Here is a 16,662-nt window from a genome sequence, read left to right on the forward strand (position 1 = left end):
CAGGATAAATATTTCCACAAATTCCGCCTTTATTTATTTTACGCTATTCAGATAAACCTTAATGGCGCTTTGATGTGGCTCAAACTTGAAACATAGCTTTGGCAGTCTTTGATTAATTTTCTTGCAAATTTAAAAAGTGAAACTATTTGATGGGTAATTTGTTAGACTTTTTTTCAATAAAAGTCGAGTTTCACAAGTTAAACACTTTATTTACGAGTCAGGACTCTAGAGTTGGGACTATGCCGGTATCCCCTTCAATTGTACCTCGTAAATAACTATTTTCTTTCACAAGTCCCCTAATTTGTAGTTGCAGTCAATTGCCGACGGGTTTCTAGTTCTACTCTCAAAGTCAAATAAACACATCAAACGTCCTCATTTTAAATTCAGTGACCAAGCTTGTTTAAACTTTTGCTCTACTAATTTCACGCATAATTTTGCTGACATATTTAAAGTTTAATATGCAGTCGGGTTGCAATAGCCTTATTAACTGTATTGACGCCTGATCAATTTCGCTATGCCCTCTCATTGAAAGCGCATTCATGCAAAGCCGGGTGCAGTCGCAATGTGTATGTCGATCTGGTGTATTACGCAGGGTTAATAATATCATAGATTATAATATTTAACCCTTGAAAGCGAAAAAAATTGCCAATATAAAGGGTTAATAGGTATACCGGTATTAAGGCGACTATTATACAGTTAGACGGCTATTTTTCAGGCCAATAATGTTTGGCATGGTGGGAATTGTTAAGCAAGTTTACGGTAAGAAACCGTATATGGTAAGGTACCGTTAATGGATGTCTAAATTCGGAAAACCGCCAACGACGACGTTGACGTTTAATGATATTATATCAAACAAATCACGCTATAAATTGTAAAATAATTGAAATCCTAAATTATTATAATGTAAGTAAATCGGGTTCTTAATTATTATGATGTTGACATCAAAGACTGATATTTACTTTATGAGGCTACGTATGTAAGAATCTAAAGTAAAAAAAAACAGGTTTGGTTTGTTTCAGTGTTTAATTTTTACAAAAATTCTTTTTTGGAACGTTTATTTGTACCTACAGCAAATGGAGCCCGTTTAAGGTAACTCTGCACTGTGTTTGATGCCATAGTGTAGAAGTATCATTTCAAGCGTCATAATTTCATAGAAAGTAAAAAAGTTCGCATCTTTGTGATCTTACGCTTACGTAAACTATGAAAACGCCCTTGTAAGAAAAAAATAAGATGCGTTGACAAAGTGTGACTACTAAATAAATGTTTTTAACAGCCTAGTCTGGCGTGACCGCATACCGCGGCCGCTCTCCCAGTGCTCGCTGCTGGCATCGCAGCAGCAAGCAGCGCGGGACCACCGTTCAGACGCCCGTTTGCGCATCGACGCCAAAGTGCTGGTCATCGTGGAGTCGGCTTACTCCCGACTCGGACGCGACATCGCCGAGCTACTTGTCGCCAACCGCATTCGGTAAGTCATATAAAATTTTGTGTAGTCGTCCAATGCCTATTTAGCTGCTGAAAACATACAAATACTAGGTGTCCTGTAACCTAACGGCCTAATGTAATCAACTAATCATTCATCGAATTTAATCGAATTTTTAACTACTACATCACTAATCATTCATTGCTTTGGCGGACATTTACATATCCAGCATCTCCTGAGCATGTCTCGCAGATAGGCGATAAATTTTACAAAATCTTTCTAATAACTCGGTCAGGCCTAGGCACAAGTAGGTACAGTCAGCTGCAGAGGTAGTTGACCCACTTTGCAAACAAATTTCTATTTAGTTATCTCTGCAGCTGGCTGTACTTATACTGTTGAAACTATGTTAAAAATATTTTTTTTTTACTATCAGGCCGAATTGAACGTGCACTGACCGTTATTAGAATGATATTCGAATCATATCAGTTTACCTGTCATTCGCGCAGGCGTCTCGCTCGCACTAATACCTACTTGTGCGAACAAGTCTGAGCGAAATGAACGCTCGAATGACAGCTAACTGATATGATTCCAATATCATTCTAATATCGGTTTGATGTCAGTGCACGATCGAATGGGCCTGTATGTCGCTTTAGGGTTTCGCATAAACATTCTTATATTTATTCTTCAGTACCTTTTTATTGAATATTGAGTCCGTTTTTTCCGACGATCTGCTATTGTTGTCTAGTACATATCTATACAGAAGTTTGAGGACTCGGAAAAAGTTTGGTGCCCTCTGGCTTGTCACAGCGAGGGTAGTAGGCATGTGCCCTCAATATTCCCATGTGTCCTGTAGATACTTTGTCATAAAATTCATAAACAGTTGTTTACTTATTTGTTGTAGCTTTTGCCGTCGTTTGAGTGTTAAACCATAGAAGGAATCTGTGTTCTGTAGTAGTATGATATTTATCATGTTTATCACATGTGAGGAAGAAATGACATGATTACCTCAACACAAATCAGGTTACCGGAACACGGAAAGTAACAGTAAACTAACTACACATGCGATGACACCGGTTCATCAACATACATACTCGTACGTTTCCTGAGACTTTGTAAACTTAAGAAAATATTTGGGTCAAATAGTCTTGGTATCTCGAGCCATCGCATCTCACATTCATGACTTGAGTTAACGCATTCCTATGACCATACGAAGTCATGCCGTGATGCTGCATCACAGTTTATGCATAATGAATGTGTATAAAATGATTAAAAACAATTAATTACTGAATATTAAAAATATCTAGCATACGCTTAACACAATTTAAAATTTAGTGCTATTAGTAACAGCGATAATATTACATTTTTATATTCGTGTAAGTAGGTATTAGGAAAAAGTATTCTAATGAGTAGGAAAAGTAATGAGTTAAAACAGAGTTAAGTGTATTAAAGAATCAAAAGAATGAAAGAAGAAAGAATCGCCAATGAAGTCTTTTCCCTAATATTTGTCAGGCACGCTTTGCCGGCGACTAGTATGTGAGGATGTTTGTCGCCTCCGTGTGTTTTATTTCCTCGTTCTCGCCCGAGGCTATCGGTTCTGCTCGTTGACAGTTAATGTGCGGAAGACTTGACGTACAACGCTCGGAAAAAGAAAAACCGGCCAAGCGCGAGTCGGACTTCCGTTTTAAGGGTTCCGTACATCACACAATAACAACACCACGTTTCACGTAAACCATTGCGGCTGCGTCCCTAAAACAGCCTCACCGCATTTTTGTTCTTAAGTCCGACTCCCGTTTGACTGTATATTCCTAATAGATTTTCCTGACATCTTTAGGTAAAAAACGGCCAAGTGCGAGTCGGACTCGCGTTCCAAGGGTTCCGTACATTACACCATTTTTAACAGTGTATTTGTTTATGTGAAACGTGAGTGAAATGTCTTTAAAAAAACCCGTAGGGGTTGGATTAAAAACTAGGTAATTAAGCCCGACTCACGCTTGATTGTACATTTCTAATAGGTTTTCCTGTAATCTATAGGTAAAGATCTATTTTGTGTATTTTTTTCAAAATTTTAGACCCAGTAGTTTCGGAGATAAAGGGCGGAATGGTAATTTTTTGCCTATTTTCTTGAACAACTTCTAAATTGTTTATCCTAAATTTATAAAAAAATATATTTGAGATTCTCACAATGGGCTCTTTCATTTGATATGTAACACGATATAGTTTGAAAAACTTATTTTTTTAATTTTCACATTCACCCCCCAAAAGTGGCCCCCATGTTTAAAATTCATTTGTTTACGTTACATGTTCGTCTTTGGGTCACAAACTTACCAAATTACCAATCTTCAACTTAATTGCTATTTTGTGTATTTTTTTCAAAATTTTAGATCCAGTAGTTTCGGATATAAACGGGAGGGGGGGAGTCATTTTTTGCATATTTTCTTGAATCACTTCTAAACTGTTTATCTTAAAATTATAAAAAAATCAGATTCTCACAATAAGCCCTTTCATTTCATATATGACACGATATAGTTGTATTTTAATTTTCTTATTTACTCCCGAAAAGTGGCCCCTATATTTCAAATTTATCTGTAGATGTTACATGTCCGTCATATAGACTTACATAATATGATTAATGTGTGCCTTTCAACTTAATTGGTCTAGTCTAGTAGTTTCGGAGTAAAGAGGCTGTGACAGACGGACGGACAGACGGACGCACGAGTGATCTTATAAGGTTTCCGTTTTTTTCCTTTTGAGGTACGGAACCCTAAAAAGTAGCGAGGGTGAAATCCACCCATATTTACTTCAATACTAATAGCTCCTTACCCCGACTGTCGCGGGCGCTCGCTCCTGCACGTGTGGATTTTTTGCTCGAATTAGGTAAAAATCTATTTACTCTCGGGTTTATTGTGTTAGTCAAGCGCGGACTTGTTAATTAAATGTGCAACGACATGGGAATAAATCGTGTCCTATTTATCTTTTTAGGAGATATACGAGATATGGTGCATCTATACCAGGAATATCAAACAAATACGACATTGCAATTGAGTTACTTAATACGAATTAATTAAATTTACCATTTTCAGATTCAGGAATTTAATATAATGCTTTGCATATTACGAGTATATAATGCTTTATATTTTGAAGTGTGTTACAACCTTTTAAGTTATTTTTAGGGTTCCGTACCCAAATGTAAAAACGGGACCCTATTACTAAGAGTCCACTGTCCGTCTGTCCGACTGTCCGTCAATCTGTTTGTCTGTCTGTCTGTCCGTCTGTCTGTCACCAGGCTGCATCTCATGAACCGTGATAGCTAGACAGTTGAAATTTCACAGATGATGTATTTCTGTTGCCGCTATAACAACAAATACTAAAAACAGAATAAAATAAATATTTAAAATAAAATAAAATAATTATTTATTTCAGAAATTCAATTTCCATAATATATTAGTGGTAGTTTAAGTACAACCCGTACAACAAACGTGTTTTTTTGCCGTTTTTATTTTATTTTGCGTAATGGTACGGAACCCTTCGTGCGCGAGTACGACTCGCTCTTGGCCGGTTTTTTAACAAACAGTAGCGATGAATGAAGAGTTAATATAATATTGTATTCTGTTTGAGACTACAAAATTACGAATACTTGCATCTCTGCCGTTTACTCTAGAATTTTCCACGATGCTTATAGACCGCGAGCCAGGCGCAAATTTCGACAGTCATCGCCTCCCTTTCGAAAACTCGTATAGCGGTTAACGGCTATGTATGATGAACCCTCGTGAACGTCAACTGCCGCTCCGTTGGTGGGTTGAGGAATGGCAGCCACCGAAACGCGTAACACGGTCTTTCCACCGCGATACAACCGGCTGACGATTTGTTTTGTTAACAATAGCATCTAAACTATCATCTGACAAAGTATCAAACGGGAGGCGAGGACGCCAATGACTGAAAATAATTTTCTTTTTTACATGTTCATGTGACCAGCTGACGGTCTTTCCACAGCGATACAATCGGCTGACGATTTTGTTTATTCACAATAGCATCTAAACTATCATCTGACAAAGTATCAAGCGGGAGGCGATGACAAAAAATTTTTGATAGACTATTTGCTGCCATTCCTCAACCCACCAATGGAGCGGCAGCTGACGTTCACGAGGGTTCATCATACATAGCCGTTAACTACTAAACAAGCTTTCGCCCGGGAGGCGATTGGTCATGGAAATCTGTTCCTAGCCCGCGGTCTATTAATTTTTCGTCTCTATAGTTATAATTAAAATTAAATAAATGTATTTATTATACCTTGGGGGAGGCCTATGTCCAGCAGTGGACGTCTATCGGCTGACATGATGATGATGATGATGATGATTTATTATACAAGTAAAAAAGTTTATTAATTTTCTAATAATATATTTCTATAAATTAATCGTTGTCATATATTAAAGAAAAAGTGACGAAGCCCTCCAGTGGTGAAGGCCGGATATATTTCTATATTAAGAAAGCTTTTGAATAGGCACTTGTTCAATCAAATTTTGTAATTTTTTTTATACAAGGTAACGATTTTAATAAGAGTTAGGTAATACTCGTAATATTCTGTCTTGGTTGTTAGAGTTCCGTAGCCACAATGGCAAAAATGGAACCCTTATTTTTTCGTCATGTCCTTCCGTCCCTTGTTACTGCCGTTTATCTCACAAACTAGGTATAGGACATTTTAATGAAATTTTGTACATAGGTATATTAAATTTTGTAAGCCGCTACTAAGTATAGAAGTTAAAATAATAGTACATTATTGTCGAGGCTTGGAAGTAGGTACTTGGTGGCTGAGGATTCGTTTTAAACGGACGACCTTGGGAGTCCGTTTAATTGAGTCCGAAGCCAGCAAGTAGCCTTCCAGCCGAGTCATATATAGTGCTTTTCTCAAAAATGGCGCAATAAACACAAATATAATAGAAATATTGTACAAAAGCAACGTTATTATGTATATATTTTCACAGAAAAAAGTAAAAAGATTTGCTTTGCCGCCTTTTTGTTTTTTTAATTGAAAATAGAAGTGTATTTTTCTGCTGAAAATACGCCAACCTATTTGAGACACCAAAATAGTCGCGGTACCAACATTGTAATAATAAGTACTGATCATCTGTTTGGCTGTTTAATGGACCTATGCCTTCATTTGATATGGCCACTTCAACTTTTAAAAAGTTTGGAACTCGACAAATAATGGAATTTGTATGCAACATTGCAGTCCCGAAATCGAGACTGCAATGTTTTTTACTTTTTAATTTTTTGACTGACCATAAACTACGCACTTCGCGACCTACTTTTTAACCGGCAACGTCGACTTTGCCGTCCATTTTTGAGAAAAATATAAAGGTATATGTTGAAGGAATGCACTCCGTACATTTGTCACGTAATTTGACAAGTCTTCAAAAATTCAAAAATAAGTTATGTTAAGGCTTCTAATAAAGTTTTTTAATTAATTGAATTACTTTTGAAAATAAACGCTTCGATAGTCGAGAATATCCCCGCCGCGCGCCACCTAACTTTTTAACGCGGCATACAAAATATATACCTAAAACAATAAGGAAATTATAACTTAAAAAATAATTTCCACGAAAATTGTTTTGAACATGATCTGGTTGACCTGTTAATGACTATTTTCCCAAAAAATCTGTTTTTACACGACTGCCCAAAAAAGGAGTGTATTGTTTTTAAGAGGATGTAAGTGCCGCGAAGATACGTCCTTTTGCTGGTATGGTTTTTTTATTACGTGTATCCCTTGCTTTTAGATTAATTTGTCTTAAATAAATATATAAATCTGTCTGCGCTGTTGGCTTCGGCCCCACGCACGCCTCCCAAAGGTCCGGGACCCCATGGTCCCGAGATATGGAAAGACAGACAAATAAAAATATATTATACCTAATACTCAAAATTTAATAAATAATTATACATGTAGGTATATTTACTAGGCATACTATTTAGATTATGGAAAGATACGATTTTACGAACTTTCTGCCACTGGTCCTAGTCATGGAATATAATTTCGGTTGACATTTTCGGTAGAAATACTCGACCCGATTCGAATTCTAATCGGGCCATTTGTCACAGCTCCTAACCTTAAAATACTGTGAACTGTATTGAATAATTGAGTTTGGAAAATGGAAACGTCAACAATTTGGAAATCGACGACTAAAGCATAGCCCAGTGAGTACGTGCATGAGCAACAAAACGCAAACGAAATTAGAGAGAACCAACAGCTCCCCACATGTGTGTGTGTGACTACGTATATACATATTCCATTGTGTCCATTAGGCTACGTGTGCTTGGTCCCTATACTCGCTATTTAACCATCACTTCCGCGGGGTCTGCAAATACACGCCACAAAATTGCTCCCGCCTTAATACTGTACCGCAGGATCTGCTAAGGAGCTCCTACATTCGCCTCTATTTTCTCGTTTTTCACTTATCAACGGATGTATAAGAACGAAACATAAAATATATCTTAAACGAACGCGAGATTAGAGTAGAAGCTACTTAAAGATTAAGCTGTAGCTTCGTCGAGGTGAACTTAGAGCGGGTGCTGCGTCGTCCCCAGGCGCCTGAATAAATAGTGGCGAGATAAGCGCACTAGTGCTGGTCGCTAGTTAAATATGAAGCAGTAAATGGGTATAAAGGTGACAGCTGAGTGCGCTGAGGCGCGACGTAGCGCGTCCTGGCGTGGCATGGCAGCATGGCGCGAGGAGGCGCAAGTTATCTTACGGCATGTCGTTGCGGTGTCAGTTAGTTAGTTAGTAGTGCCATTAGAGCCGCCGCGCCGCGCCGCCCCGCCAGCTATCTTACCGCCCGTTACTCCATTAGTGCTCGTTTGTGTCAAAACGACTTAATTACTTCACGGGAAATTCTCAGTTTCCCTTAATTATCACATCAATCCCCCGTCTCGTCACATACCTACCTACACTCGAGCTTGTTTTGTTGGCTTTTCGGCTCCTCGGCCCTTCTGTTGTTATGGAGACGTTTATTACTCCCAGATGTCGTAAAATCCATTTTATTGCAAGCAAGAACGTTTTAACTCGTAATTCCCATGTCAACACTCATTACATTTGCGCGAACCTATGCAACGTAAATTTAAACGTAATTATACTTGGTCAAGCAAAACTTGTCAGTAGAAAAAGGCGGTAAATTAAAAAAATGTGGGCGCAAAGTAATGTCGTCACATAGCAAATTTAAATTTAGCGCCTTTTTCTACTGACAAGATTTGCTTGACCAACTATAAGTAGAAAACTACCAAAAACCACCTTAGTATAGGAATAATGCTCGATAGAAGCAGTAACAGAAGGAAGCATGACAAACTTTGCCTTAATTTTAGAAGCCGCTGGCAGTCGTTAGCTTAGTTAGTACATCCTTGCCGCCATTAGGAGCCGACTCGCGATCGCTCGCCTGCTTATCGCGACGTTTCGAGTTCTTCCAACTTCTTGTATGCAGCGGTGCCGCGCCAAAAACGTAACCGACAAACTCGCGTAAACATTTTCTTTTCAGAAAGTCTCTTGATAGGGCCGTTTCGAATAATGACACAGAAAATGTCTCCGTCTAAATTAACTTTACTACGAAACTAATGTTCATTAGGGAAAGGTCGTAACTGGTAACCTTGCGGCTAATGACCGTGATACTTTAAGTAATTTGCTACATTTGGAGCATAAATTTAGAGTAAAGTATCCCAGTAGGAGCGGAAACAGGACAAGATAGGCTCATCGAGCAATTCGGTGACAAAGCAACAATATTATTGATTGGAATTGGTCTGAAGTTTCCGTTAATGTTGCCATCGACAGCACCGACGACGGCTGTTAGCGGACCGCGGTACGGCGAGGTCGGCGAGCATTGTGTACGGGCGCCGCCGCGCCGGTCTCTTAACGATAACTGCTGTTATCTCGAGGGGCGGCGGGTCGCCGGGGGTCCCTGACATTGCCCCCCTTTAATTGAACTCACTCGCGCTCCCTTATCACGAATTAGCGCTCGTCTCGTTCGGTTCACGGCTAAGTAGGCCGTTTCGCGCGTTCTAATTTGAACCATCTCTCTTAATGACAGGTCACTAATTAAGGTAATTAGCCGAACCTGTAAGAGGCCGAGCTGCAATGCTCACGTAGTATCGTGCCATAAACGAACCAATTCCCACCAATGAACGGAAAAGTTTGAAACTCGCAAATCGGCTATCGGAGGGCGCGTCGGTGTTGTACGAGCTATATTATGTTATGCACAAAGTTGTCAACGAGTGGCCGTGCATTAGAGAGCTAGGGGCGGAGCGGGTCGGCGTGAGTTAGGTAAATGCTATTTGCAAGTTGCCGTTCGCCTTAGCCTGCCTCTGTACTGTAGTGCTCTTGGGCTGCCAAATTGAAACGGGCCTTAACTCGAGCAAAATGAACGGTAGCTGCTCGCTACTTTCATGCCAGTTACTCCCGCTTTCTTTACGGCACTAGGTGCATTTTCCTATTTCCTGACCCGTGACATGCATTCAGCTATAAACCTATTCATATCTTTCAATATTGATGTAGAACACGTATGCCTAATGGCTACTTTATACTCAATAGAAAATATGTGACCGTTTGGACGGAGAATATTAAAACTGCTATTTTATTGCAAATCAACTTCGATCGAATGCCCCATTTGAAAAGGGTAGGTCATCGTGGAAACTATTAAAATCGTAGGTACAATTCCATGACAAGGGTCGACCATCATTGGTTTGTTTACAGTAGGTACCTACTGTCTAAGCTGATAGTTTGAAATTCGAGTACTGCTTTTGTAATGGCTAGTGGTTATATTATATCGTACCGGGTGGGTTTCTGTTTGATCTAACTGATTTATCGAGTTGTTACCGAAACGACAGGAATTTAAGGGACAACCCCTTCCAATCAATTAGGGTTCGGGTAGTTGCAATAGACCCGGGTAAAGTTTGCTATATTATTTAATGATTTAATTTCTTTAAAATGGTTGTACTGACATTTAAAACTTTGTCGGTATTTTTGAGTTTTGTTTATTGGAAAGTAAAGCCAGACTTGTAGAGGCTTCCGATTTTACTTCAGACTTTTTATTTAGGTATGATTATGAATACCTTTTCCCAGAACTGTACGTACTTAATACTAACTTAATTTAATTGATATCAACATATTTCAGTCTGCAGTGCTATTACGTAAACGTAATATAGGTCAAACGAAAATTATGACTAATGCGGATATGCCGTGTTGGAAAATAAGACTCAGAACTTAAATTGCATGGCTGAGTAGATATCTTCCTGTCCAATTTCGTGAAGCACGACATGCATGACCTACTTTTTATAATCAGTCAATTTTCCAGTAAAAAGTTTTTATGTTGAAGGTTTACCATAATATCGTGTACTGAAAAGTTAATAGTAGAGTACATTTTGATAAAATATGTATTGCCTGTGAGAATATAGAATTTCGGGCAAATGATGGGTGATTTAATAATTTGTGGTTACAAATATTTTGGATTAGGTGAATGAAATCTATTTTTGTTTTTCACACTAATTTATCCATATAAACCCGTCGAATAAATAACCTACTCAAAAATATTGGTGCAAACAAATTGTTCTCACGTTAATAACGAAGCTGGACCAAATAAATAATGACGTTATTTATAAACGCGTTACAAGCCTGAATTAGCTAGAATCGTTTATCTGTCATTTTGACTTATGTATTTTGTAAGAAAGGAATAAAACATAATTTAACTAAATCAGGCTCGTAAAGTTTTACGAATAAGGGGGTAAGGGTGTAAAATTAATGACCGAATGTTTATTTTTGGATTTAACATAAGTTTCTAGTCATATTACTAGAGTTGTGCCGTTCCCGGTAACATTCCCCATTTCGTATGGGGAAATTTCTCGCTCGGTAATATTCCCCATGTAAAATGGGGAATGTTACCGGGAACGGCACAACTCTACATATTACACATGTCAGGCAGTTTATTATTTTATTTTACGAGGTGAGTTCTGTATACAATGACTTAATAATTTATTGACTAAGCGTGCGCGAAGCATCTCCGTTTCAGTTTGGGCAAAAATGCTTTTGTTTGTCCGTTCTCCTCTTGAGATCGCATTCCTAAACAGATTCTCGTAAAATTTTCTGAGCAGGTTTGATAAATATATGGATTTTTTGTTGATTTCGTTTTTGAATTGTTCACAAGATCTGCTCACAGCGACACTAGTAATTGTTGATTAGATTGTGCGACGCGAGTTCTAATTGGTATGTTTTTGTGCAGGTACAAGGTGGAAGTCGCGGGCAAGAGCCTGCCGGTACTCACCACCTTGGACAAGGGCCGCTACGGCGTGATCGTGTTCGAGTCGCTCTCCAAGTACGCCAACATGGACAAGTGGAACCGCGAACTGCTCGACAAGTACTGTCGCGAGTACTCCGTGGGCGTCGTCGGGTTTGCCACGCCGGGCGAGGAGACGCTGGTCGGCGCTCAGCTGAAGGGATTTCCGCTTTTTATGCACACCAATCTTAGACTTAAGGTACGTATATTAATGTTATATGGCAAATGTTACATGAAACATGATAGTGATATAAGATGCTATTCCATTCTAAGAGTGCAGAGTGGCACCAACAAATAAGCGCAAGTGAGGTTCACTGAAAACTAATAACAACAGTCAACATCAATAGCATCCATGGCTGGTTCAGAGTAGTGTATATTCCTAATACACTTACATTTATAAGCTAACTTATGACTCAATTTTTTAACATGCAGATACGTCTGCGAGCGATACTCCAAATTATATAATAAAGGAAAAAGTTGAAAAAGTTACACTTCCGGCAGGATTTGAACCCGCAACCTCCGCAATCCGTGCGTTGCTCTTACCCAATTGAGCTACGGAAGCCTACCAGCCGGGCTAGCACATGATTGGCGCGAGAGTATCTCGCCGCGACGTAGACTACCCTTTAATTCATACAGTTAGTAAAAGACGGGTAGCCTATCTCGCGGCAAGATACTGTCGCGTCAATCATGTGCTTGGCCTACAGAACCTTGCAAATCTTCCCATTCCTTCCCTTATATATACACGCCTTTGGGGTGGTTTTGGCTTTTCCATTTTTTCCTTTAATATAAAATTTGGAGTAACTTATGACTATTTAAATGTATAGGAATCGAGGTATTTTACCACTTGACTACCTATACATGTATACAGTTTTACTATATTATATCTCTAATATTGTAACCAGAAAATTCCAAAAACTGCTTTGTTTGCTATCGCATTTCTACCTTGAAGTCAACATTAAACTACAATTTACTTTGTTATCCAGTAGAATGCCTGAAATCACTAAGCTTCAGAAGAATAAGACACAAACAATAAAGTCCTAACCACCTCAGATTCCTATCTCAGTTACTTACAACTTGCCGCGATATGCTAATGAAATGGACGGCATTACCATAATAAGAACTCTTTCTAATGGAAAACATCGCTCTTGCTTGAATTTATTCTATTCTTTATACGGCACAAATGGCATAATTATAAACTTTATTTATTAAAAGTAATCAGTGCCTTTTGATGAAAATATGGTTTATAACAACAACACTGGCTATCTAGTTAAAAAAAACGTTACTCTATCTTCCCTTTTTTTTGTGTTACGAGAATTTGAATTTAATTATATGCAATGTTAACAATATTGGCTCGCAATTATTTTGAAGGCTTATTTACCAAAAACTACGGTATGTTTTGGATTTGGATTATTAATAATGAACACGTTATGTAATAAATTTCCGGAATGGGTTCACGATGTATCAAAAACAGCATTTGAATTAATGTGTGCACTACTAAAATAAATATTTTATAAAAGAATTGGCACCTTAATCCCTGCAAACTTTACACTCACGTTTAAAACTACCAATAAAGTGCAAGATAATCTCAGCAAGCTTTAGGTGTAAAAGCCATTAATCTTCTTAGCACATCGAACTCTATTCAGTAGCGGTAGCACAGTTACTATAGTATAGTTGCAGCTATTTTATCGCCATCACTATCGTGAAATTAGATTGGCATCAAAGCTCGTTGTCTGCAGTGCTTACTCTCGACTAGTCCGCTAGTTGGCAACTGGCAGAATGCTAATTAAATAACAGTAAGAACTGTATTAACAACATTATTTTAAGGCCCCGGCAAGCTCGGCCGTATTTCACCTTCCCATGCAAACGGAGTTTCGTTCTCATTTTAAAACTAAGTGTTGGTTTGTAATGAAACTTTGCACATACAATGACGTGAGGTATATCTAGGTCTGTAATTAATTTATATAGCTCTAGTATATAAAACAAATGAAATAGAGCAAAAACAAGTTTTGTATGAATTCGCTGTATTTTTTTTACTATGGTATCTGAAGCTACATAAACGAATTACAGACCTTATATACCTTATCCTATTGTAAGTACAAAGTTTCAGAGCAATTTAGCTAGTCGTTTTAAAATGAGAGCGTAACTACGTTTGTATGGAGAACCGAGCTTGCCGGGGACTCTTAAGTTAATTACAGTTATTTAAATTAAAATTTCCGTCAAGTTTTAGACATTTAGGTAATTTCTCTTAAGGTATACACTTATATTAATAGACGAAAATGTGTTTGAGAAGGCTTAACTCAAGAGCGCTTATTAATAATTAAGCATTTGAGCGTCAAGTTTTAAGCACAAATTATGAGCCCCTTTGTATAGCAAGATACATACCTAGGTATAATATTGTTTTCCGAACTTTAGTAAAGACACACCTATGTGTAATTTTAATTAAGCATCCGAGTAAAAAAATTTAGAAATATACAGCGTGTATTTTTAATACAACCGAATTGAAACGAGCCGCAGATTTTACTGCTATGAAACGATATTAAAAGAATTTTTTAATTTAGGCGTTTCTAACATAGTGCAATTAATTTGTGATTTTTTTCCGAGTGGCAATATACTGCGTACATAGTCATCACTTGTGTGACAGTTGTAACGTCGCGTCAGTCGTCGTACATTGCGAGCTGAATTATTTAGTAAAACATAAAAGCTAATTCATTAGAGTCTATACTAACTGTCCTAAGACTGCGGTCGTATCAAAAATATACCGAACAGAGTTAGTAACTTTGGACACCACATATTTGGAGCACGGCTCTCCGTGAACCTGATCTTTGTCACTCAATAGTACATTGTGCATCGTGGGTAAGCGTAATATCGGAAACGAGAGCCTAATAGAAGACACGCGGTACCGGAAGGCTTTTGTGATTCAAGTTTTGTAATATGCTTACTCTTCAAGTTTCACACAACGATTTTCAGCATTATATGCGATGTAATAAAGACATTTTAAGCTAAAACAGATGTTTACTAAAACAAATATGAACATTATCCATTTGGCATACAGCCACATTTGGAAATAATTTAGTAAAGTTTCATATATGTATAAAATTTGTAACAAAGATAGTTAAATAATAGTTATTTGTTCTACAAGGGAGCAAAGTTTATGTGTAACTCCACGTGCTAGTATTGATACCCCAGCAAGCGAAAGATAAAATATGGAACCACGAGCGTAGATAGTGGTTCTAAGAGTGGAATCTTAAGCGCTGCGAGGGTAAAATAAACTTTGCTACCAAGTGAAACACAAAAAAAATTACCACACCAACGCGTGGAAAATACGAACTGTAAAATATTTCAAATCAAGACCAAATTAATACTTTTAAGTATTTATCATTCAAAATCATCAAGTCAGTCAATTCCTCCAGCGAAAATGTGGAAAAACTCAATATTTGCATCTTATAACTTTGCCACTCTTGTGGGTAAAATGCAACTTTCTCATACGTTTTTGAGTATCAAGAGAACCTTTACGAGCTAGTGTGGTAAAAAATTTTTTTGTAAAATGTGTTTCGTTTTACAGCTTTTACTTGTCTCGATTTTCATTTCAAACCTTGTATTTAGGACGCGACGTTGAACCCTGCGTCGCCGGTGCTGCGACTAGCTCGGGCGGGCGAGACGGCCTGGGGCGCTCTGCCCGGCGACCACTGGACTGTGTTTCGAGCTAACAGCTCCACCTACGAGACCGTCGCGTGGGCGCTGCGGCAGAACGAATACGGCGCAAGCGGTGAGGATTCCTTTTTTACGCAACCTAGTTAGCCCCCTGGATTGACATAAAAACACGTTTTAGTAATTTTCCTAGTTAGCCCTCCGTATTGTTACTTAGGTATATTGATAGTTGTGAATTGGAAGGTGTTCCACACCAACAGCTTGTTCCACGAAAGCGTCGCCTAGGCGCTACGTCAAAACGTATACATGTGCCGTTACCTGGGAGATTTTTTTAAGCATCCTAGTTAGCCCCCCGGTTTGTTACTGTGACTATTTTGATACTTGAGTAGTTCCGCACCATCAATTTCGTCCACGAACCTGTCGCCTGAGCGCTGCATCTGACACGATGACGTTTCTTCCAAGCGACCTAGTTAGCCCTCCGGGTTGTCACACAGGCTGACGTTGATAGGTGTGCATCCAGCGTGCAGCGGCGCTGCAGAGTATCGTGTGACTATTAGTGAGAAACTTTATTTATAATGGTTGTGTATCTATTTATGGTAATCAGAACAAGACGCAATTTTCTTAAATTATAATTACCTCCTTCTGGATTATCTCAACATTTTGTGTTTTTAGGACAAAATAATTACATAGGTTTGTCGAATAAAGGTGACATTCGGATGGCAACTGCAGCCGCGTAACTATTGTGACAATGAGTGACGTTCGTAGCCGCATTACTGTCGCGATTCAATCAGTCACTCATTTTATCAAGGTTGTGACGGCGACTGCGTCAATATAGCAGCAGTTATGCAGCTACAGTTGCTAGCTGAACGTCACCTTTAACTAGTTAACTAGCTAATTTGTGTTTAATACTCGACAATAACTTTGGTCTAATCAATCAATAAGTGTCGATAAAATTCTATTACGACATTTATTGTAAATTCTGATGTGTGTTTATTTCGTTTATTCACTTCGTAAGCAAAAAGTCTCGTGTTCTTCGTATTCAGCGTTTTGTAAACAATGTACAATGCCACCATCCTTTCTTCTTCGTATTATTAAAGGCACATTGTCCCCGTTTGTAATGTATTTGTTTTTGCATGTGTTACAATCTAACAGTTAGATAAAACGAAATAGCAGAAAGGCAATATTACCCTCTCAAAAAGGGGCGCGTATATTTTACTGGAATTGTAGAATTCTTTACAACAGGGTACACGTTCATTTAGATATACTAAGCGCCACTTGCACCATACCACTAAT

At 38.3% G+C, this 16,662-nt stretch overlaps 1 protein-coding gene across 1 annotated transcript in view; it reads left to right on the forward strand.

The window, feature by feature from the left end:
- LOC134743153 (bifunctional heparan sulfate N-deacetylase/N-sulfotransferase) overlaps positions 1 to 16,662 on the forward strand; it is a 105,044-nt gene that overhangs the window by 43,513 nt on the left and 44,869 nt on the right. Inside the window, exons 3-5 of the mRNA XM_063676497.1 lie at positions 1,274 to 1,465; positions 11,668 to 11,920; positions 15,325 to 15,487. Of these exons, the coding sequence (XP_063532567.1) occupies positions 1,274 to 1,465; positions 11,668 to 11,920; positions 15,325 to 15,487 (608 nt within the window). The remainder of the gene's footprint in view (positions 1 to 1,273; positions 1,466 to 11,667; positions 11,921 to 15,324; positions 15,488 to 16,662) is intronic.

Source organism: Cydia strobilella, chromosome 7 (assembly GCF_947568885.1).
Source record: "Cydia strobilella chromosome 7, ilCydStro3.1, whole genome shotgun sequence".
Taxonomy (NCBI): domain Eukaryota; kingdom Metazoa; phylum Arthropoda; class Insecta; order Lepidoptera; family Tortricidae; genus Cydia; species Cydia strobilella.